General features: G+C 46.6%; 5 protein-coding genes across 5 annotated transcripts; 2 read left to right on the top strand and 3 right to left on the bottom strand.

Annotated features, from left to right (window-relative positions):
• The first annotated feature begins 8,695 nt into the window (after positions 1 to 8,695).
• Positions 8,696 to 10,654, top strand: LOC131282896 (uncharacterized). Its single transcript, XM_058312442.1, has one exon. The coding sequence runs from the start codon at positions 8,696 to 8,698 to the stop codon at positions 10,652 to 10,654; it is 1,959 nt and encodes a 652-aa protein (XP_058168425.1).
• A 1,101-nt stretch (positions 10,655 to 11,755) lies between these two features.
• LOC131294383 (uncharacterized) lies at positions 11,756 to 12,538 on the top strand. The gene has a single exon (XM_058322431.1). It carries the CDS (start codon positions 11,756 to 11,758, stop codon positions 12,536 to 12,538), a length of 783 nt encoding a protein of 260 aa, XP_058178414.1.
• A 739-nt stretch (positions 12,539 to 13,277) lies between these two features.
• LOC131294381 (uncharacterized) lies at positions 13,278 to 14,003 on the bottom strand. Its single transcript, XM_058322430.1, has 3 exons — positions 13,998 to 14,003; positions 13,728 to 13,931; positions 13,278 to 13,613 (listed from the first exon to the last, which is right to left on the bottom strand). Exons 1-3 carry the CDS (start codon positions 14,001 to 14,003, stop codon positions 13,278 to 13,280), a joined length of 546 nt encoding a protein of 181 aa, XP_058178413.1.
• Positions 14,004 to 15,566: 1,563 nt separating this feature from the next.
• On the bottom strand, positions 15,567 to 17,419 carry LOC131294380 (trichohyalin-like). The gene is made up of 2 exons (XM_058322429.1): positions 17,351 to 17,419; positions 15,567 to 16,283 (listed from the first exon to the last, which is right to left on the bottom strand). The coding sequence occupies exons 1-2, from the start codon at positions 17,417 to 17,419 to the stop codon at positions 15,567 to 15,569; spliced, it is 786 nt and encodes a 261-aa protein (XP_058178412.1).
• A 1,649-nt stretch (positions 17,420 to 19,068) lies between these two features.
• LOC131294379 (pupal cuticle protein Edg-84A-like) lies at positions 19,069 to 19,524 on the bottom strand. Its single transcript, XM_058322428.1, has one exon. It carries the CDS (start codon positions 19,522 to 19,524, stop codon positions 19,069 to 19,071), a length of 456 nt encoding a protein of 151 aa, XP_058178411.1.
• Positions 19,525 to 22,522: the final 2,998 nt, after the last annotated feature.

Raw genomic sequence — 22,522 nt, 5'->3', positions numbered from 1 at the left:
ATCGTTTCTTCACGTATTTTTCAATTTCTATCAACCGTTCACATTTGATGCTTTGTCAATGGTTCAAAGATTTGTCCATCACTTCGTTCTTCTCTATTCTTGTTTTCATTCACGAACGTTTTGTTCAGTATTGCATAACTTGATCACTGCGTTTTCTCTTCTATCTTCAACTGAAGTTAAGTCTCTCACAGCATGATCACGAAAGAGCAATTTCCCCTCGACGACCGATACCACATCAATCATATTATGAAAGATTGCTATTTTCTTTTCTAGGCGAAATGTTTTCTTTACCCATGTACTTAACCATAACCACTTCAAGCTCACCTTCGATCGTTGACGAACGCTTTCGTGCGAGACATTTTAAAGGCGTTATTTTTGCCAAAAACCGAAGTCAATGGTTTGCAGTTTTGCATGCGTGTTGGATGGAAAGTGGCGCAGCACTGATAGCATAAAAGGAGATTTCGTGCGCGGCCAAATGCGTACCAAACAATTGACGACCCCCAAATGCGGGGATGACAATAACGAACGACCTGGTAGGGCCGTATCCGTGGGCTTGTGGCAAGGTTGGTGTCCGAAATGTGTTGCGTGGATAAACCAACCCGAAGCGGGTGGTTGCGGATACCACTTTTCTGGTGCGGTTAAATGCACGTAATAAATTATGCATGGAAATGGAAAGAAATGGCGCCCGTCCTATGCACGCTTTCTTTCCTTTGCTCCCCCCAAAACCCGCCCTATCAATGCGTTCCTTTGTGTGTTCTTTCCCTTTTGGACCCGGTAAGGAGTGGTTTCACGTAACACAAACATATTCGCACACTCTTCTCATGTGTGACGATCGGTGAATGCTGCTGCCGTTAATGCCGATGGAGCAGAATGCTTTCTTTCACGCCACCCTTTCCTCCTCTGGGGGTCAACGCGGTGTCGGATTGATTCCCTTACAGGCCTATCGCATTGCTCGTACAATTCCGTTGAAGCCTAATACCGGTTTCATTGAAATCGAAAGTCATCTGGGCTAGACGACGCAATATGGTGAAGTAGCTGCGTTAATCCTCCAGCCTTTTAGTCTGCAAGAAGTCTGTTATCTACAGAAAATTATCATAGGCCATGTAATTGGATAGATGTAGACAAGTGTGAAACAAGACTTCAATTTGGTGTTGATAGATAATATTTTAAGTCAACTTTAACTTGTTAGGTGGAGAATAAAACTGCTCATACCACTTTAAACATTTTTCAAATGACACAAACAATTGCGTACATTTAATTCAAACATGCAAGATCTTATCAATCGATTACACCTCAGCCGAAGAAATTCCAGAATCAACCCCATTGCACATGGAAGGTGACGAAGCGACTCGGTGCAACATAAATTGAAAACCCTCCCCGCTTGTGGGGTGGGGTGCATACTTGTGCAATCTACCGCTCGGCTCGACGCCTTGGTTCGGCCACACGGGACCTGCCGCAATGTTTGCTTTTCATTCCGGACAAGTACGGCCCTGGGTTGCCGACCGCCGGCGGAGGACGCGGCTTGTTTGACTGCCCCAACATTGGCCCCGACCCGAACCGACTCAAACCGCCGGAGCCGAAGCGTCAACCTCAAACGAACCGACGATAAAAGTGGTTCCACCCCTTCGGCGTCCGCCCTTTGGGTGGGAAGCGGGAGGCATGCGAAGAAATGGTCCGGTTAACGCAATAAATAGTGAGAAAATCGTTACACACTCGTAAATTATTGACAACGTGAATTCGGTGGTCTGGCGGTAACCCAAGCCAGGGTTTCGGGCGGCTCGCGCATGTTAATTCGATAGCGCGGGCTGCAAATTTGCATTAACGAGAGCCACCTTCGTCGCCATCGGAAAAGTGCGACTGGCGAATCGAAGTATCCTACGCGCATCGCTTGCGTCAGTTAAAAAAGGGGTTACCTCCCAAGGGGTAGAGTAAACTTCACTTGCTTCCCCACCCGAGGGGGATGTGTCGATTTGTAGGGAAAAATCGAGCGACAACGCAAGCGTGCACACGCGCAATTTTTTTACTTCTTTTGCACTGTGCTGCGTAAACGCATGCCGGTTTAGATGAACTTTGGATGGGTCGGGTAGGCGCTACGGGGGCGCCGCCAGTGCAATATTCACCCGTTGCCTACCCGTATGCGCCTTTGTCGGCCCCGTGGGATGTTGTGAAACCAAAAACCGGGGAGGCGAAAACGATCGCCGGGACAACGATAGTGCTGCCAGTCGTTTGAATGATAAACACCCTGGCCCCGAGTCGCCAGTGGAAGCTCACGCTGCAAACCCAGGTCAGTTGGTCAGTTGGCTGATGGGGCTTAAATATGTTCTCTCTCCCTGCAAAATTTTAACCAAAACGTTATTTTTCTAGTTCCAGTTTGATTTCATTTTAGTCTCTTTGCATTTGGAATTTTAGTTTCCGGAAAAAATCTATCGATTAGATGGGATTCGATACAGTGTGTTCATTTCCACACTGTGCTGGTTACGATCTGTATCAATATTTGGTCATGGTTTATATCAACCCGCTCACATAATTCACGCTTGTATTGAAATTGGCATGAAATCGAATTTCCAACGTAAGGGGAAGATTTACTGGCTGGAATTATTCGCAAATGTTGCATAAGCGATTTTTGGCGAAAACTTTTGCAAGGTAACATTGGGAATTTAAATCGATAAATTTTCAAGCTACCGCGTTTTCATTCTATTAGATTGAAACCATCCAAGATCAAAATAAAGTGTTTTAGAAAAAGTTTCAAACAATGAACCCTAGTTCGATTAAAAAGCATTTAAATTTAAAGGTATTCACTCAAAATAAAAAGTATTTTAGAAAATGTTTCAAAAAACAAATAATAAAACCTAGTTCGAATCGAAAGTATGCAAATTGAAATGAAAAATATTTTGGGAAAAATTTCAATAAAAAAATACAACAAACAAACAAATAAATCCTAATTCGAATAAAAAGCATTCATATTTAAACTTATTCATTTTACACTGACCATTGCTTATTGAAATGTAACAACAATCCAGAACACGGCGGTTTTTTTCTATGGCTTTGCATCTGTGCGCTGGGGAGCTTTCAATTTCACGGCATATGCTTCACCCCCCCTCACAATTTACGTAATCGGAGCCTGTGGGGCAAACTCATTTCCATTTCACAAGCCGATATTATTATCGAAGCGGCCGGTTTGAGAAAAACTGACCAGAAGCTTGCAAAAGCAACGCACGATCAGCTAGAACCGGCTCCGGGAGATCTTCCGCATCGATCGCATCATCGCGGTGTTCTAGATTCCTTTGTCCGAGCGCTTCACTTTTCAACTCTCGCTGTCGGTTTCTGTGTTGGACGAGTTTCAAACCGAACCCCAACCGGGGAAGAAAAAGGGGAACGAAGATCGGGGATGGTCACAGGCACGTTTCTCGTCTCGGTCATTATTTCGTTTCAAGGCCAGTCCGGGCCCGCGTTTCGCAAAACATGCTGCACATCCTCGGGCTCGAAAGGAGCGTTTCCGTATAAGAAGTCGGGAAAGGCGGGCGAGCCGTCTGATCGGACGAGACGTCGTCCATGGACTTCGAATGTCGCCGTAGGATTCTCCGCCAACGATTAGGCCCCGACCGGGTAACCGGTTTCAGGCCGAACCGGGAAGATCATCGCAGAGTGGGAAAAGGGGGAGGAGGAGGAGAATGTATAATTTATCGCAATCACCTCGACCGCCACATCTTCCTGGTTCTTAGTGGCCGTCCTCGAATACTAGAGCAACTGGGTGCGCAATTGTCGGGGGCAGTTTATTATCATGCTTATAGATTGGATTTCACGAAACGACTCTTCAGCATGAGTTTGTTTTTTTAAGGAGACTTGTTTATTTGTTTGACCCTTGTCAGTCAGCCCACCGCAAATGTCGCCATCGTATATGGAAGTTATGATGTCTTATTGAGTAGTGAACTTTGTAACGCGGTGGGAATTGTCGGAAGCTGTTGATACTCATCCACACAATCACGAAGCACACACACACACACGCACGCGTTGAGTTCGAGCGAACCATTGTCATTTTTATGATTTTTCCACCTAACGTACAGAACAACACCAGGCATTGTTTCACGTTATCCCGCATGTCTCGCTCAACCACACGAACCGATGATAAATGATATGCTCTTGACTTCCGCTGCTTTGCCTACAATCGTCATCGCCATTTTGTTCTTGATCACTTCACGCGTCGCCGGATGCACAACGACGGATAGTGGAGAGGTTTCTTGCGAAACGCTACAATCGTTCTGAATGCCGTGTATATTTTGCACACACATGCTATTATCGCACGCTTCGAGACGGTATTGTACAGCCGGTTTGTCACTGCACAGATGTATGCACGATCATCAAAGGTGGCCGACCATTAGGCACATGGTCACAAATATACGCATTATACATCTCGTGAAAAGTCGTGGCACACTTTGCACAATTCGCACATTAGAGGACAAAAAGTGATGCTTGCTTTGTTGGTGATTAAATTTGTTTATCCGATTCACTTGGCTTTGCTCGCAAACGAAAACATTTTCCTATGCACCAAACGGTTGACAAATAAATAGCTGCACTTATTTCCAACACCGATCGAACAACCGTTGACAATACAGGCAGAATCCGCAGCACTTACAAACTCTGGCGCCCGCTTCGCAGAGGCGCGCGCACGTTCCGAGGAGGACGCCGGAATTCCGAATGCGCGTGATAAACCCGGTGACGACGAAAATCGTACTAAAAGTTTCAAAAGCAAGCGAAAACGTATTAAAGTTTTGTTGTCGCCGAGCCGTTCATTCACTCTCGGACGCGATCCCCCCCACCGCTCACTGGAAAAGCTCACCGGGGCGCGCGCGCGCGTGAGATGAGATCGCGGATCGCGTGAGCCGTCGGAGAGCTTTCGCGAGATTGAGCTGCTGCGAGCCGGTGGAGGAGAGCTTTTCGTTGTCTTTCTCTTTCTTGCTCTCTCGCGGTTGTTCGATCGTTTGTTGCAGTCGCTTTGCATTGCATAAAATATAAATTTAATACATTTTCATCTCTTCTTTTGCGTTCTATTAGACATATATTTGGATAAGGTACAGCCAAAAACTAAACAAGGTTTAATAGTACCAACTAACTTAAATTTTAGCTTTTTCTAGATGAAGTACATCTTTGGCTGATATTGTTGTTGCAATAAACGGACAAACCACAAGTGATCATGAACAACCCCTATCGTTCTGAAAACTAGCTCATGGTCTCTAACGTTATTAAAAGAGTTAGACATTTGAATAACAGTGACACAAAGGTTATCATTCACCGAAGGTTGGTAGTTTGTTTATTTAAATAGGTTCTCTCCATGCAGGCAGCAGCATTGAAAATAAAAACAATTTTAAGGGTATTTGATTGTTATAATTCAACCCTCGAGAGGATTTGGAACTGTTTTTAAAGCCGGGGTTTCCCAATATATTGTTGGTGACATGTCTATTTCTATTTCAAACGCGCGATAAACAGCGGGTGACACTTTTTTTCAAAATGGTCCGAAATAGGAATGACGTTCTTCTTTGATTGCCCAAAAACAAGCTGAACGCAAGGGTAATGGATGATATATGCAAAACATAATTGCATCCACTATATCTTCAGTTCTGCAAAATGTTGGCGCCTCAATTTAAGAACGTTCCGCCAAAAGTGCCAATGGTCCGATCACGTACCGCCATCTTGCTGGGCAGGAAACCTGCACGATGCTGTCGCAATCGGAGTGTTCTTCCACACGCGACTCACGCGGCTCTTCTTCAGCCGTTGTAAAATCAGCTGTTCAAACACTTGACGAATGTCAAGAGGCCCTCGCCGGAACGCCTCGCTTGACGATGGCGATTGATCTATGAAGTCTCCAACACCTTTTCAGCGGGTAATCTTCCACGCGGAGATGGGAAAATGAATGGGCGAGTGTGTGAGTGTGAGTGTATGAGGTTATGATAGTACTCGCCGCTGGTTGGTGGCGGCATTTGAAAGCCGTTTTGGTGCGATCCATACGGCCACATTCGGACGGTGGTAGCTCTGAAACCGGTATCGGTAGGTAAGACTAAAGAGTTAGTTATGCCACAATGCTTGGAGGCACAATTTCTGGGTCAACGGCAGAGACCTTCCGATCGGTACGGGTTGAGGACGTTTTTCCAAGCTCCGAATTGGCCAATCTTTGGCTTCTGGGGATACGAGAACTTAAAGAGTCCCCGCCAGCGAGGACTGCGCTCCCGGACTTTAGAAAACTCTAACTACGCAAAGCTCGACAATGAAAGCCAAACGTGGTCAGCCGCTTAAACAATCCTGTCCCGAGGGCTCGGCAGGCTACGTCCGACCAGCTGTCCGGTTTCATTAATCAGCCTAATTGCATGCCGATACCTTGGGCCGTCGTTCTAGTCACACTGTCATCGCACCCGACGGCATCATATTTTGCGGTCAGGCGTCGCATTGCGCCGTCCTCCCGGGCACAATGAGTGCATGGTTCTGGCGATCGATGCTGGCTGGAGCTTGTCGGATTAGCTCCGATGTGGCTGGCTTCAAAACGAAGACGCCGGTCGCCGTCATGACGAGTGGTAGTGCTAATTATATGCCGCACTCTCCACGCTAGCGCTACATGGCCATCGTCCCCGGGTGAGCCTTGATCGAACCATCGACATCGTTAGCATCGTCGTTGTCGTCGGCGTCGTCGTTACTGGCGTCAAGTTCGTGGCCAAATGCTTTGTAACTGCACCAACAAAGACTCGCGGAATGGAGCCTGTCCTGCCAAATGGTTTCCAACACATCGTGCTAAATCGATCGATGCGACGCGACAAGTTGCTTCTCTGATCACTGCCGAACCATCCTCGGAACCCCGGTGACACTGAGGATTGACCTGGAAAAACAATCATTCATTTTCTCCAGCACTTAAACAAACACACATACGGAACTCCAGTTTCCTTGACACGGTAGGGCACTAACGATGGGCTTTGAAGGAGGAAGAGGAGCTCGCTCCGGTTTCAAGGGTAGAACGGCTGACACTGGCTAGGTTACGCGCATCCAAACACAATCCAGTTAAGGGCCAACCTCGGTTCAGGTTGATCGGCGATACCGGTTGGTTCATGTCAAGTGGTTGGCCGATGCTGAGTCAGGCAAGTCGACGCTTGGTGCGGAGTTTCCAAGTCGATTTATTCATCCCGCAGGCCCATGCTGCCATTCCATCTTGCTTGATTTACTTGTTCGTGAGCGATGGATTACGGAGGCATTTGCTTAATTTTGTTCGATGTTTGACAGCATGATGAATTCCGGAATCTACGTAAACATCTCGTTAAAGGTCATGGTGACAATCTGAAGGAGTTCGTGGAAACAAACAATAAATGTTATTCATTCATTCGAACATTTGAGTCAATTTCCGTTATCTACCTTCTCCTACTTTAAAATGTTCTAAAATTTGTCCCCCATTTTCCTAGGTGCCACTGCTGAGTGAGCTGGCAAACGAATTTTCTACCATTAACACCACTCGGTATTTGCGTCCACCAAATTGGATGAACCAAGTGCGTCTAGACGTCACGGATGGACGGACGTTAATGTTTTTGAACACCTTCCCTTGTCTATCATCGGTACCACACCGAAAAGGAACGCCAGGTAGTGGCCACTACAGTGTATGCAGTTAGTTGAAGTAATCACGCAACATATTACTCCATGCACACACAAACCTGGGGGGATCTGAAGACATTACCCAGCTCTAGACGTTTTTCCTAGGGGGTGGAAAGAAAAGTGCTGAATAGTGAAGGAACTACAAAGCCTATGTTAGCTTGTAACCTATCCAACGCACAGTAGGAGTTAGATGATCAAAAGTTAGAAATCTGGTATACTTCAATGTTCAATTTATGTGATCTTTATTCTCCTCAACTATTCCAATCTTTAGTGTACCAGCATCTGCATGATTCTGTTTCGACTTCCTTAATTTATCTTTTAAAATGGGAAAAGCTGCTCTATTATTGATTTGATCTATACAATCCAAAGTACAAATATTAATTAATAGATTGTTTATGTGCGCTACATTTACATATTTCTCTGTATGATAAGCTATTCTTGATACGATCCAGCAGGACATTAATTGAAGACATATAAAAAAAGATATTTGAAGAAAGTCGCTAATATTCATAGGAATATTGATACATCCAATCCCTACTGTGCAGGGCTTGTTGATATTGCCAGCTACATTCGTCGACGGTGGAAAGAATTAAACTCTGTTTATGTTTCTATGTGTTGCTGCCAATCACCCACCGAGCCTTCTGCTACCGAAGCTTCATAAGTCGAGGTGAATGAAAGTAGTAATAAAAAAATCCAACTCGAGCCTGTTTGGTGTAGTGCATATTTCCTGCTTGCTGTACAATTCGATTACGCACCGGTTCGATGCGTCACCGGGCTCGATTCGCCGTGCAACCCTTTTGATTGTGCAGAACGCATAATGCACATGCATAAGGCGCACCCCTACCCGGTCCCCGGGGGTGGCTGAAACCAAAATTTGAAGCTTATAAAAAGCTCCTGCAAGGGCGAAGAAAGTGGTCAGTCCACTGATAGCCACTTAACGCCGCAGTAGTCGCAGTTTTGAGGGGGAAAGCGGGCGCGTAGTTAGCTTTGTGTGTTTGGGGTTTGGCCACCCAGGCAAAAGACAGAGACGACAGTGACCCAGTGCCTCTTTTCGTGTTGAGACCCGCTCGCAATGTTTAAGGTGAGTTTCAGTGGCTTGCGAGAGCGCGACGTCGTCAGTGATCTGAAGAAATCTCTTTTCTGTATCTGGTTCCAGCTGGTGGTGATCATACTGTGCTTCGCCACGCTGCTGGTTTCCACCGGGAGTGCACTGAAGAAAGACGAGTATGAGATCAGTATCAAGCACGGTTCGTTCGCCGTCCACCAGCGGCACGTGAACGCGGACCAGGGGACGGCGGTGGGCACGTCGCCCTCGGTGCCACAAGCGCCCACGGTTGCCCCCGCGCCAGGAAGTGCGAGAAGTGGTGACGAGAATGGCCAACGAAACGAACAGTTCTTTGGTGATGGTGAAAACGGAAACGGTGAGAGGATTTCCACCACGCTAGCAGTTCCGAGGCCAACCACTCAAAGTGCGGCCGATGTAGTGTCATCGGGTGCGGATCGTAAGACATCACAGACAGCCGGATCCAGCATAAATAGTATCGAATTCGGTGCCGTGTCGCCGGGACTCGAGGAAGTCCCGCTGCAGGAGACCGTATTCCAAAGCGGTAAAGGCTCCAGCTCGTCCTATCAGTCGTTGGAGCAAGACTTCCGCCGCAATCCTGCGCCAGAGCGGAATGCGATCGTGAAGTCGATCAGTGCGCAGGATTTCTACAACACGCCACAACTTCGTGATCGTGGTCCAGTGTTGTTCGCGACCGAACCTACGACCACCACGTCAACGAGCACCACAACAGCAAAACCTCCCGGTAAGCGGTTGAAGTCGATCCCCAAAAGTGCCGTCGACGAAAACGAAGAGATCTACCTTCTGTTGAAATATGAAAATCCGCGCAAAAACTCAGAAGATAGTGAACAGCCGTCGGGAGTAGAACGAAGTGCATCGAAAGACAATACCAAGGGTAACATTCCGCGTGAACGCCAAGGAGTTTCTGAGACAGGACGAAAGGAAACCAAAAACGATCGAGCTCGTGCTTCTGGAACGCGAGGCCGTCCTCAGGCAGAGGTGACAACGAATGACGACTTCCTGCAGGAAGGAATCCGAGCCGGTGGAAGCTTCACAACCGTGGGATACTTCGTGAATGACGTCCAAACGACAACGCCTATGACTCCTGTGTCTACTTCCACTAAAACACCCGTCGCATCGACGAACAAACTTCGCAACAGTTACGGAGACTTTCTGAGTGAAGATTTCAAAGACTTTGAAGACTCCATTCGCCCGATCGAGGAAAATGTCGATGAGAACGTCGAGGATTCGGATGACGTGGAAGAGGCTGCTGGTGATGGTAGTGAAGACGCCGACGGTAGCCCTCCGGAAGACATCGACGCCAATCTGGATATCATCGAGATGACACGAATCCTTGCTGGACGCCAGGGTGGTCTCACAATTGCTGAGTTCAATCGGCTGTTCAAGGACTACCTCAAGAAGGAGATAACCGCGGACGACCTGGAGGAGTTCACCAAGCTCGAGGGAGTCACGGACAATGAGGCTCCAAAGGCGGCCGCCTCGACCGACACGGATCCCACAAAGTCGTTCGATATTCGGGCGGAGAATGGGAAAAAGTCCCAGAAAACGGGAACTTTGGCTGGACCGACCGCAGCTCAGAAGCAGCAGCTCGAGAAGCTGAAGGTGTTGATCAACAAACCACCGGGCAAGGCTGGCGGACGCAAGGAGAAGCTGGTCAAGATCGGCTACGGTGGCTCGAAGTCGTTCCAAGGGGTGTACAAGTCGCAAAAGTTCCTAGAGAAGGTCAAATCGGAGCGGACTCCGCTGCCGTCCGATGGACCGTGGAGTGGACTAGGCTATAGGCAACAACTACCGGCGCGCGAGATAGGACCGATGGCGTACGTGGACAATCCCGTGTTTGGCTTTGTGCCGGGAGCGGCGAGACCTCGCGTTGGAAGCAGCGGTGCCGAGTCAAACGTGGCTACCAATGGCGGTCAGAGCTATGTTAAGTTCCAGAAAATCAGCTAAACACGGTATGACTAGAACCACCGTGAAAAATCAGACTGAAAAGGCTGAATCGTTTATCGGATTCCTAAGAGCACATGTTGTTGTTACCTCTGTTTAAGTGTAGCGTATAGCGATACAATAAATAGTAACCGTTGTTGTTGATATACAGGAGAACTTTTACGCCATTGTTTTATAGTTGACCATTGATGACACAACTAGAATTATTTTGAAAAATGATGACAGGCTGAGGCTTTTCAATGGAAAAGTGGGGAAAACGGCATATTTGATGTTTCATTAACTGTGCAAGCGATTGAGGCGTATGTTAGAGCAAGGTTACACGTGAGGAAGACTATCGCACCAGTATAATTTCGTCAGGATCCATATCACACGATATCCCATACCGAAAAGGAATTTCAACTACTGCAATATCCGCTTAGTCCTGGATCACAACTAGAACACATAAACTTCTAACCTAACCTTGTTAACCGATCTTGCTCTTAAGCTTTCAACTTGCGTTCAAGAAGTGCATCAACTTACCAGGAATATTTCTTCGATCTACAAATATCAATTGTCCACTATCTTTGTTAATTTCTTTTTCGACGCTTGTTTCTTTCTTTGCGAACACTAAAGAAGAACATTTTGTGAATTTAAGGAAAACCATTTTGCACTATTCAAAAAGTCAAATCATTGATTATAATGGTTCGAAATAAATGGTCCACTCGCCATTGACCGTGAAAAGGACTGGCTCATTGGAGATACTAGCAGTAACTGTGCCGAACAATTCTAGTTCTTGCTTACACTTGAACTACTTGTTCTGATCGGTGCGAAAGCCAGAGCCTACTCCGTTCGGATACGTTTACCGCGCACAAAGCACTACATTTCGAAGGCTGACCGAGGGATGTCTGCGGCGGCATTCTTGGCCAGGAAACATCCTCTAGTCACGCATATGCATTGGCAGTATAAAAGACTAAGAATGCACCACGAACGGTATCATTCGACAGCCACATTTTCAGCTAACTTCAGCTTAAGCAGCAACACAACACAAACCAATGGCTAAGGTAGTTTTCGAACTAATACGTGATTTAGATAAACATTGCTACTGAACGTTGATTGCCTTTTGAAATGGTTTTCCAGCAGGGATTTGTGATCTTATCCGCACTGCTCGTGCTGGCAGCGGCGGCCCCTCAGAACCGTCCACCGAGTGCTGGATCGCAACTGACTTCGAAGGAATGGGAGCAGCTGGGAAACGCGATCTCGGACATTTTCGGAGTCGATCCAGATGGAGTTCCAATCGAACAGGGCGAACAGCAGGAGGATGGTAGCACGGAGCAGGACTCCGGTCGCTCGGAAAGGATGCGGGAGTTTATGGAACGTCAGCGAACCAACCCGTCCGAAGCCGGCCGGTTGGAAAATAGTGAGGAACGGGAGCGTGAGGCGATCGGCCGGGCTGAGGGTCGTCTTCCGGAGCGAGAGGCTCGCCGACAGATGAACCGTGGGGCTCGCCGCGGAGGTCGACAGAACGATCGCCAGCAGCTGGAAGAGCTCAGCCAGCAGAAGGATTGCCAGTGGACGAAGGAAAATGGGCAGAAAAAAGCGAAGGGAGAGTCGAAGGATAAGAACTACAATAATTTCCCACTGTACGAGTTCTCCTACGGAGTGCACGATCCGGAGACGGGTGACAAGAAGGAGCAGTGGGAAAAGCGAGTCGGTGATCACGTGAAGGGAAAGTACTCGTTGGACCAGCCGGATGGGAAAACACGGATCGTGGAGTACGTCGCCGACGATAAGAATGGGTTCGAGGCGGTGGTGAAGCAGGTGGATCAAAGCAAGCGAGGAAACGTGAAGTGGGGACACTCCGAGCTTAATGTTGCCCAAAGTTATAGTAAATTGAAGAAGGTAGACTAAAGGAAACAGGATAATGTAGCAATGGATCTCAAGTTCCAGTGTGTCACTTATACTCGCCATTTATGCAAACCATCTTCTTGAGCTGTCTCTATCTTCTAATCATCTTCTCATCTTCCAAAATTCATTGACTGAAAGTTTTCATATAAATCACATATTCTTCATATTTCTTTCATGTTCTTTCTTGTGTAATTCATACCAAGTACACATTCAGCTAATCTATATATTAACAATACATTTACTAATAAATGATGAAGAGCTTAGTTGAAAAAAAGTTTAAAAAATTGCTTGGTTTATTGTTCACACCTGCAAATCAAATGAAATTTTGGCTAACGGTTTCGAAAACGTATATGATGATAATGTACCAAATTTAATTATAAATAACACCGAAAAATCGTGCAACAGTTATTAACTTCTCATTCAATTACGATCCACGGTCAATGATCCTCAAAAATAAATTCACGATCGCCACAACATTGTGTTTGTACTCATTCGAAACTAATCGTTATAAACCACCAGAAGCAATGATTATGGAGCCGGTCAGCATTTGAGATAATAGGGTTAATAGAAAATTATACCTTCACAACTCACGATCCTTCTAGTGGTCATAATAAACTTGAGGAGTAGCTGTTGATTTGGTTTATTTCGATTGTTTTTATGTTGGCCAATTTCTTCATCAAAATCGCCGAGTTGTTCTTGAAGCACTCCACTAAGCCATCGTTCAACAATTCGATACTGAGTGTTAGTGGCCTGTTCTCTTGAGGTAACTGTAACTATGCGCCACCTTGCCCTTCTTGAAACCGCCCGATTTTTCCTCCGTCACCACTGCCTCCTCCTCTGTTTCCTCTTGCTCTTCTTTCTTCTCCTCCTTGAGTTCTAAGTTCTTCACCGTCGCCTCGAAGCCACGCTTACCGTCCGCTTTGTACTCAACCACCCGCTGCGTTCCATCAGACTCGTGGAACCGGTAGCCACCCTTTACCCGATCTCCGTGCCGTTTCTCCCACTGATCCTTGTGATCCCCGCTGATCGGATCCTTCACACCGTATCCGAACTCGTAGCTGGGATGCGATGACTTTTCCTCGCCCTTTTCTTCTCGCTTTTCCTCAATTTTTTCTTCGATCTTTTCCTCGGTCTTTTCATCCATCTGTTCCTCGATCTTTTCCTCAGCCACCTCCTCCGCCTTCTCATCCACCTTCTCCTCCAACTTCTCCTCAGCCTTTGTCTCGAGAATGATGGTTGTCTTTCGTCCGCTCAATTTCTCTTCGTAGATAGTGTATTCGGGAATTTTGTGGAATATTTCCGTGTCGTACGCAATCAAGCGCCGTTTTTCTTCTTTTGCCAACTTGTGTCCATGGCCCAGGCGTATGGATTCAAGCAGCACTAAGAGCAGAATGATCTATAAGAAGAAACAAATTGATAAACTGGCCCATTGTCAAGAAACGTTTGAAGAAAATAAACTTACTTTCATTATTAAGAGGATAAACCTTTGCTGTGTGTTGTGATAAGGTGCGAGAACGAAGTGAAACTGTTGGGAAGAAGGGAGTTCGTACGGGGTTTATATACCTAGAACCTCAGCCATCGAAGAATCTGCCGTGTCGATAATGAATTATGATAGAATTTCGGTGTAACAACCCATCTAGTGGAAAATAAAATGGTACTAACTTTATCCCACGGTACTCATCTGCGTTGGAAACATTCATCAACAACATGCAACAGAGCCGGCGCCCTACTTTTCTTGCCTCTCCGATCGGCACTTCAACTTCAAACCAAGGCTGAACATCGTTGCTATTTTCTTCGCGCTGTTTACAAAGACGCCGTGGTTGTGGAAACAAGCGAACAATGTATTCCATACTCTTTAATGCTCCCCACACTGGAGATCAGCTAACGGTTGGTTATTAGACGAAAGGTTTTCCACTTTTGTAGACATTTGTTACCAAACAAGAAAGAAACAACGTCCAAATGATTTGGTTCCGATCGGAAAATCGAAACGGAAACGATCATTTTCGATGTGCTCCGGTGGAGGAACACGCTCTGTCTGCTCAATATTGACCGGAAGCCCCGACGAAAGGGAAACTTTTCTTGGGCAAGCTTCAAACCGAACCAACCGATCGGCTACTTGTAAACCGACCCATGGGGGTGATGGTGCGCGGGGGAAGGAGGCTCACTGGTGGATCGCAATATGGCTCGAACAATGGCGCCAAACACCGAATGGGTGTTTGGTGAACCGATCGCGGTGCTCCAGTTTGTAGGTCAGTGTCGAAATTTGCACCTCAAAGAGCTTTGCCTACAATGCAAGGTAACGGTAGTGCGGGCGGGGGAGGTGGTCTTTACTACCGATTTTGGAAGCATGAGAAAAGTGAACCTTCAAAATTCCCTTTTCAGGGCATAATTTTCCTACGGAGGTTTCAATGTTGAAGGTCGAACCCCACTTTTTTGGAATCGGATGAAAGCAACAATAAAATGTCAATGTTGTTTTGGGAGTAAAGATACTGTTTAGCATTTGAATGAATTGAGAGCCAGTTCTAAAGTTGTATTAAGTAGTATACCATTTATTACTTTTTTTATGTTTCAACTGATCAAGTAGGAGATAATTGGTTTTGTCTGAAAATTATCAAAAATTAGCTACCTATCTAAAACAACTCATCAAAAACAAGGAGGAAATAGAAAAACTGTTAGAAACAAGGTACATAGTGAACTTCGAGATGCAAATTATTGATGAAAAATCCACTTGTAATCTCCTCTGTTCTCTGAAGTCTGTGTTCTGAACTTGTATTAAGTAGTATACCATTTATTAATTTGTTTATGTTTCAACTCATAAAGTAGTTGATAATTGCTTTTGCCAGAAAATTATCAAAAAATTAGCTACCTATCTAAAGAAACTCATCGAAAACAAGGAGGAAATAGGAAAACTGTTAGAAACAAGGTACTCGGGGAACTTCGAGATGCAAATCATTGATGAAAAATCCACTTGTAATCTTCTCCTCTGTTCTCTCGTTGCATCTGCCCGCTTGTTGATATGTTCGATCTTCATCTAAATCTGCCCGATCTTGAGCTTCCGCTTGCCCTCTTCAACCTTCTCCACCACACTTTGGCTGGCCTCAGCGACCGCATCGAGCTGCCCACTTTCGAGCACGAACTGCTGGCCTTCTTCGGTGTCTAAATCGATCAGTCTCAGATTGCCGTTCGCTTCCTCGATCAGCAGCAGATTGCGCACGCGCTGTATCGCCTCGGAGTCAACGGCACGGGTCAGCTCTTCCTCTCCGACAGCGGACGTGTCCCCGATTTCGTTCTCCTCCTGAGGCGTCTCCTCGGCCAGCTGCTCCAGCCGAGCGCGGTTGTATCGCTCCCGTTCGCGCACCGGAAGTCGACCGACGCGTCGGGCCTCCATTTCCTGCCGACGTGCTTCACGCAGGGCTTCGGCGTCCTTCAGCGCCTCCTGACGCCGAAGTTCGTACTCCCTTTTGCGATCACTGAGTGATTCCAGGGATTGGAGGATTTGCTCCCGTCGTTCCTGAAGTCGCTGCTGTTGCTGCTGTTGCCGTTCAGTTCGACGCCGAGCGAGTTCCGCCCGCAGTGCGTCCAGAACACGGGTTGCGTTGGCACGCTCTGTCACTTCTTCCGACGGGGGGATTACCGTCGTTTGCTGCTCGTTGAGTGGCGTTTCTTTCGACGAATCGTTTGTTTCGTTGGACTGACCCGAGGCACCGTTAAGTCCGACCAGCATCAGCAGGGCAACACACAGAATCACCTAGAACAAATCACGCGTCGTTAGAAACCGAACAGACGCTAGACAAGCGTAGGCGTGGGTGATGTCCACTTGTACAATCATTTATTTCACTTACCTTTCCTCCGGCCATCTTGTTTCCTCCGGGGCAATCCACAAAAAAATACAACTGGACACGTCCAACGGCTCGTGAGGATTAATTAATCTTCTTAAAGCTCACTCACACCGCTGACTCAACCCGAAGCAACCACAACACGGCAACGCGATTCAGACAGTACGAACAACGACGGGGAACTGATGCAGCAGTCGGGGGTTGCGCAAACTTATATATACAGACATGAACGAATTATTCAAATTTCCAACTAAGCCGGGTCTCGAAACAAACACCTTCGACCGGCTGGTAAGCTCGCCGGATGAGCTGTTGATGTTTTCGTACCGGGCCGGCCGCTCTCCAATTCGATCACTCTTTTTTCTCGGCCTAGATTCACTTCCGATCCGGTGCGCTCGGCGGCCGGCACTGTTCCGGCCGGGCACGGACACGTTTGCGCACAGCGAACGCACTTTTTGGCCACCTTTCCACCAGCGGATCTCCCGACCGCCGGGCCGACGTTCTAGGCTGCATCGAAAGGAAAAATCTAATGCTATACCGGCAAGGCTTGTTGTACACGGATATGCTCGATCGAGCGCCGATGCGGTACGGTTCGGAAACGGGGCCGGCTGTGGGTCCGTGGTGAGGCGAAGGATTAATCGACTGTGCTAGACAACGTTGATGTTTCGTTTGCGGCTCTCTGCGTATAGCCTCGCGAGTGCTCGATCATTGGCGAAAACCGCAACCTGGGTCAATCGAATCGGTTTTCGCACTCAATCGACCGTTGTTCAGGGTGTAAAGTGTAGTTTGTTATTGTAAAGGTTCTCGAAAGAAACAAATTCTATATAGAGTGACTTTTTAATGTAAATTTTTGGCAGTGTATGAATATATTTTCAGTAAAAAATGTATATTACTTAAACATTAGGTATCATTTCATAAGGCAGTGTTGACGGAACGTGTTGAAGGGTTTTATTGGTTGTTTTTATTGGTCAGTTTCTAACACTTTTGTATTGTTTATGTTTCGTGTTTTCTTCCAACTGTTTTGGTCAAGCAAATAAATAAATAGCACCATTCTATGGTTGAACGTTTAATTTCTGAAACCGATTTTAGAAAGGCAACAGGAATACGTTCAACCACACTTTCAAGGCCTTTAAAAAGTTTTGAAGTCCCATTTTTTTAACAACAAGCACAACAATACTGCTTGAAAACATTTTCGCATGATTAGCTGAAAAACTACATATTGGTTCTTAAAATTGCTTGCTGTATGAAGTACGGTGCTGGAGAATGAACAGGACAACAATTGGTAGAATATTTTAAATATTTTGCGATGCTTCACTATTTCAATCAGCGCTGTTTATGATTTTTAGATATTCTTCGTTTTCTTATAGACTTGAGGATAATTAAAGAAACAATTCTTTTTAAAAGCGGATCAATCCTCGCTTTACTGAAAATTAAAAATAAACCTTTTGTTTGGTTATGTTTCATACCAGAGCTGGTAACTTAAATAGATTAAATTAGTTATCCAATGGTAAGATTGAACATAGTTCAATAGAACATAGTTCAATTTTTCAATAGTTGAAAAAGTCAAGCGGAGCTGAAACAATACCATACTTAAATAGTTTTACGTAAGAGAGCAATTTGAAACCAGACCTCCATAAAATGCCCCGAAGCGTGGATCGGAATTTCCACAACTTTGTAGCACTAACCGCCATCCTTCAATAATTACCGCCTCACCGAGATGTTCTAAATAGTTCTCCTTTATGTATTTAGTCATCACCACCAACACCTCCTAGTTAATTATTCGATCCATCGACTAGCACCGGTAGCGACCACCGTTTAGAAACTACTTTGCGAACCAAATCCACCGACGAACAGATGTGGCGAGATGAAATGTGGCCTTTACCATCTTGAGGGAAAACCCTTTTCGAGCTCACACATTCCCTCACACAGGGGCATTTGCTGGGGGTAGGATAGCTTTCTTTCGGCCGTTGGGAAATGGTTTTTGCCACCGCAGTGACGTATTAGGGGTAATTAAGTAAACATGACGATTGATGCCGGTTCGAGCCGATTGAGGGAAGGGTTGCGGTCCAGCAACGGGTATGGGAACAACTTCAAGAGTGACGCGAACCTTTGCCATTTCATGGTGTGATGTCCGACTCCACATGTGACACTCCGTTCGTTGGTGGTCGACTTTGAAGCCGCGCAAGCACTTGCTACTGTAACGAAACGGATTTCGAAAAGGCCTTTTCTAAGCCATACCCGATCGGGGTTGGTCCGCATTCGGGTGGACTTGGGGGACGTGAATGAGGTCAGCATTTTCCTGTCGCATTGGGAGGCTCGTTTTGGATTAGTTAAAGAAAAGGTTAGTATCGACAAGGGCATGAAATGTGAACCAGGTTGATTTGAAGACGAATGCTTCGCTAATGATGCGGTGCGAAGAGTATTGCCTACTTTACGGGGCTTCAATGAGGAGAATGTTGTTTTGGTTGTGGGGTTCTTATTGAGGATAAATTTGATTTGTTTGGTGGAAATGAAGCATCACGCACCGGGATACTAATTGAATCGCACCGTGAGTGCGATCGAAAGCCATTTATTCGCCTCTAATTGCACCAGTAATGAAGGAGGAAATTAGTTGATTTCAATTTGCTTCGCCAGAACGAGGGACGATCGATTCGGTTTGGTAGCATGGTCGTTTTCTAAGGTTACTCCCGGGGTGTAGCCTCAGGAACTCGCTGCTCGCAGCATGTTGTAGCTGTGCGCGGCCATGTCGGGCTGTCCATCACGCTGTGGCGAGCCTTTCCGCAACTTCACATTCGTAACGACCGCCCGGAAGCCTCGCTCACCGTCTGCCTCGTACTCGACGATGCGCTGCGTTCCGTCGGCCTCCTCGAGCATGTACACACCCTTCACAACGTCTCCGGTGCGCCGCTCCCACTGGTCTTTGTGGTCACCGGTCACCGGATCCCGCACGCCGTACGCAAACTCGTACTCCGGCCCGTGACCGGATGGTTCCTCCTGCGCGCTTCCCAGTTTGGCAGCCTGCGGCGAACGTTGATCGATGTCGTTGAGTGAGGTGGACTCCCGCACACCGATCGATGGAAGGGCCGCCACGATCGATAGAACCACCAGCATCGGGATCAATTGCTGCAGAACACTTTGCTGGAAGTGGGCTGGCATTTTTTCGTTCTAAAGTTTCACAGCTCGAAATGGAATGTAGCAACGACTCCGCCGCACCACGATTGGCCGCAACTAAGCTGCCGAACAAGTCCGAGCCCCGTTTATAAGTATCCTTAGGTGGCGGAACCTTCGCGAGAACTTCCTTAGCCTACTTCCAAGCTTCGTGCTCCAGCTCGGGGGCACCGCGATGTTATAATTATCGAATCGATCGACGGTAAATCATATGCAAATGGTGCGCACGTCCATTATGCATCGGGCCGGCGAGCTTCGGATGCACTGGATGGTGCCAAATGCACCAAAGCCCATCGTTAAGCGTGGGCCGTTGGGTTTGATTGCAGACGATCGAATGCAGTCGCGTGTGCAAGGCGAAGACGCGCTATCGAACGCAATGCGGTACAAGGCATGAACATTCAATTTTGATTGCGCGTTCTCATTTTTGGCCGTTGTAAACATCGGTTCCACCTTGTAGAACAATTCATTTCCTCAAAGAACAGTTTACTTTACATGTTGGAATTTCCTGCCGAATTGGTTGCGGTGGAGAAACGCACGAACACAGACTGCTTTGATAACGATTTGAATAAAACAATTTAATAAAAAGTGGATTGTTTTTCATTAAAATCAAAGTCAATCAACAGACAGGTCGCAGCATACCATGTAACGAGCCGAAAACCGTGGGAAAATTGTTGACAGTTGGTTAAAATTTTTTTTACCTCTCACGAACAGCGAAGAAAGTGGGGTAAAACTGCAAATTTGGTATGTTTCATCAACAGAACAAAGAGTTGAGGCGTTCGAAATATGTTCTAGAGGAAGGCTCCGTATAAGGCAGACCAACACACTTAATTTCGGCAATCACGGCGAGCAAAAGGATCCATATCCCATGATTTCACACAGAAGAGCAGTTTCTATTAGCAAGACCATGGATACTGTGATCTAGAATTACCAACTACCTATTTCGCGAAGATTTTAGTGGAGAATCTCCCACAAGTATGCTGGAAATTTTTGTAAACACTTTTTTAACCAACTGTCACAACAATGGCGGAGCAAAAAAAAGCTTTGACCCGACCTGTCTGTTGATTGTCTTTGATTAAAATGAAGATTTTAAAATCAACATCAATCAACATTTGGGGGTTGGTTTAAAACAGCGCATCCCTATTTTACAACTTTCATATTTTTATTTTAGTCTTCATAATGATTTGATAATCTGTACATTTACTTTTTCTCTCTGTTTACTTCTTTTTGATACCAATGGGTTTACAGTATTTTTCTAAAACTTATGTCCAATCGTAAAAATTCAGCTTCTTTGCTGTGTTATTTCATTTAGCACTTTCGCCGCTTAAGGATCATAATCAGCATTATTTTGGCAGATGGGTCTCTTTATAACTGCCAACTCGTTAAAGTGCGGCCCCGTTTTGTTCGACTGTGTAAGCGGTGCATTAGAGAGACAATTTCCCACGATCATTTTCTCCATTCAATCATTTTATGTTACTGTTCACAAGCTTCACCCGCGGCCCATCAAGATCAATTTGGCAACACGAACCACAACATTGCAAAAAAACCCGACGCCTCCACGTGCGATCACGATCCGCGGGATGTAATTATCGGGCGCCCAAAAAACAAAAAAATGCATTTACCGCGGGGGGTTTTCAGCGAACCGAAACGAATTTTATGACCACTGATTAAACCGCTCGCTTTTGTCTCCGAAAAGGAAACCGGTCGGATGGGGCGGTCACTGTTTCGCACATAATTTCGCACCGGACCCAGCCCGCGCGCAATGAGTTCGAACCGGCGATGCAACGGTGACCTTAGCGGCCACCTGGCCAGCCGTTCACCCGGCGGCTCATTTCCAATCGGGCGTCATGGGAAAAATGTGATGCTCGCGCCGGTTGCCAAAAAAGCTTTCCCCCCCGCTGCCATCGATGCGCGGCGTCGTTGTTTTTCCCCCCCGAAAGCCGTTACAATTAGTTTCAAATAAACATTTCAACACGTCGGACACCTTTTAAAACACCGTGCATTCCACCAATTCCACTCCGTGACTCAACGCGTGGAAGAGACCGTTGCGGACGGATTTCCACGAGCGATCACGTTGATGCGGCTTTTAAAATCGCTAGAAGCGTGTGAGAATGTCATCGGGTGCGTGAACCTCAAGCCGGTCGACAACGGCGTTCTTGTGAAATGCATCCACTGGTCGTGATGGAGAAAATTGCATTAGGCAACGCGAGGCGGACGCAACCGGGAACATGTTTCCGAAGAAGTCCTCATCATGCTGGTAGTGGCGCCACGCGAATTTTCCGCATACACTACCGACTTGATCGATCGATCGATTGGCAAGCACAATCAATCAAGGGTTCGGTGTTCGAACGGATACAAACGCAAAGATTCTCTCGTCTCGTCTTACATCCAATTCGGGACCGATCTCGCTGACGTTGGGCGTGTTTTTCCCATCGAACCCATCGATTCACCAGCACTTACTCGTTTGACGAATTGCATCAATCTTACTTCACGAACGTGAGTGTGTGTCTGATGAACTGTGACTGTGTAGGGTTATCTTTTTTCATTTTACACGATGTAACTAACCCGGTGACATACCTGACCTCCGTTTATGATCGCGTGCGCCTGCTCTGTGCGTACGTATGGTTCATATTTATGCTTCGCAAACGTAATAACAGTAATAGTCGGTCGAGAACCATGAATCATGTCAAATCGACGCCACGGGGGCTCGGGGAAGGGAGGTCAGCTGGCCAGCTGATCGTTTGTCCGAAACGGAACTGCCCAAAGGGACGGGAGGCCTTTTGCGGGAGATTTCTTGCCGCTCCCACATCCCACCTCCCGCCGAGCGTATATTAAGCAAAAATAAAACGGTATTTAGCTCCGAGGGTGATTAGCTAAAATCGCGAGCCACCCTTCGGGTTGTCCGGTGTTTTCTTGCTGCTGCTGCTGCTGCTGCGTACGCGAAAAGAAACGTTCACACGCAGACGGACGCGTATGGCACTCTGCCATT

Source organism: Anopheles ziemanni, chromosome 2 (genome assembly GCF_943734765.1).
Source record: "Anopheles ziemanni chromosome 2, idAnoZiCoDA_A2_x.2, whole genome shotgun sequence".
In the NCBI taxonomy this organism is placed as follows: Eukaryota; Metazoa; Arthropoda; class Insecta; order Diptera; family Culicidae; genus Anopheles; species Anopheles ziemanni.
This window is presented reverse-complemented; position numbering and strand designations above follow the sequence as displayed.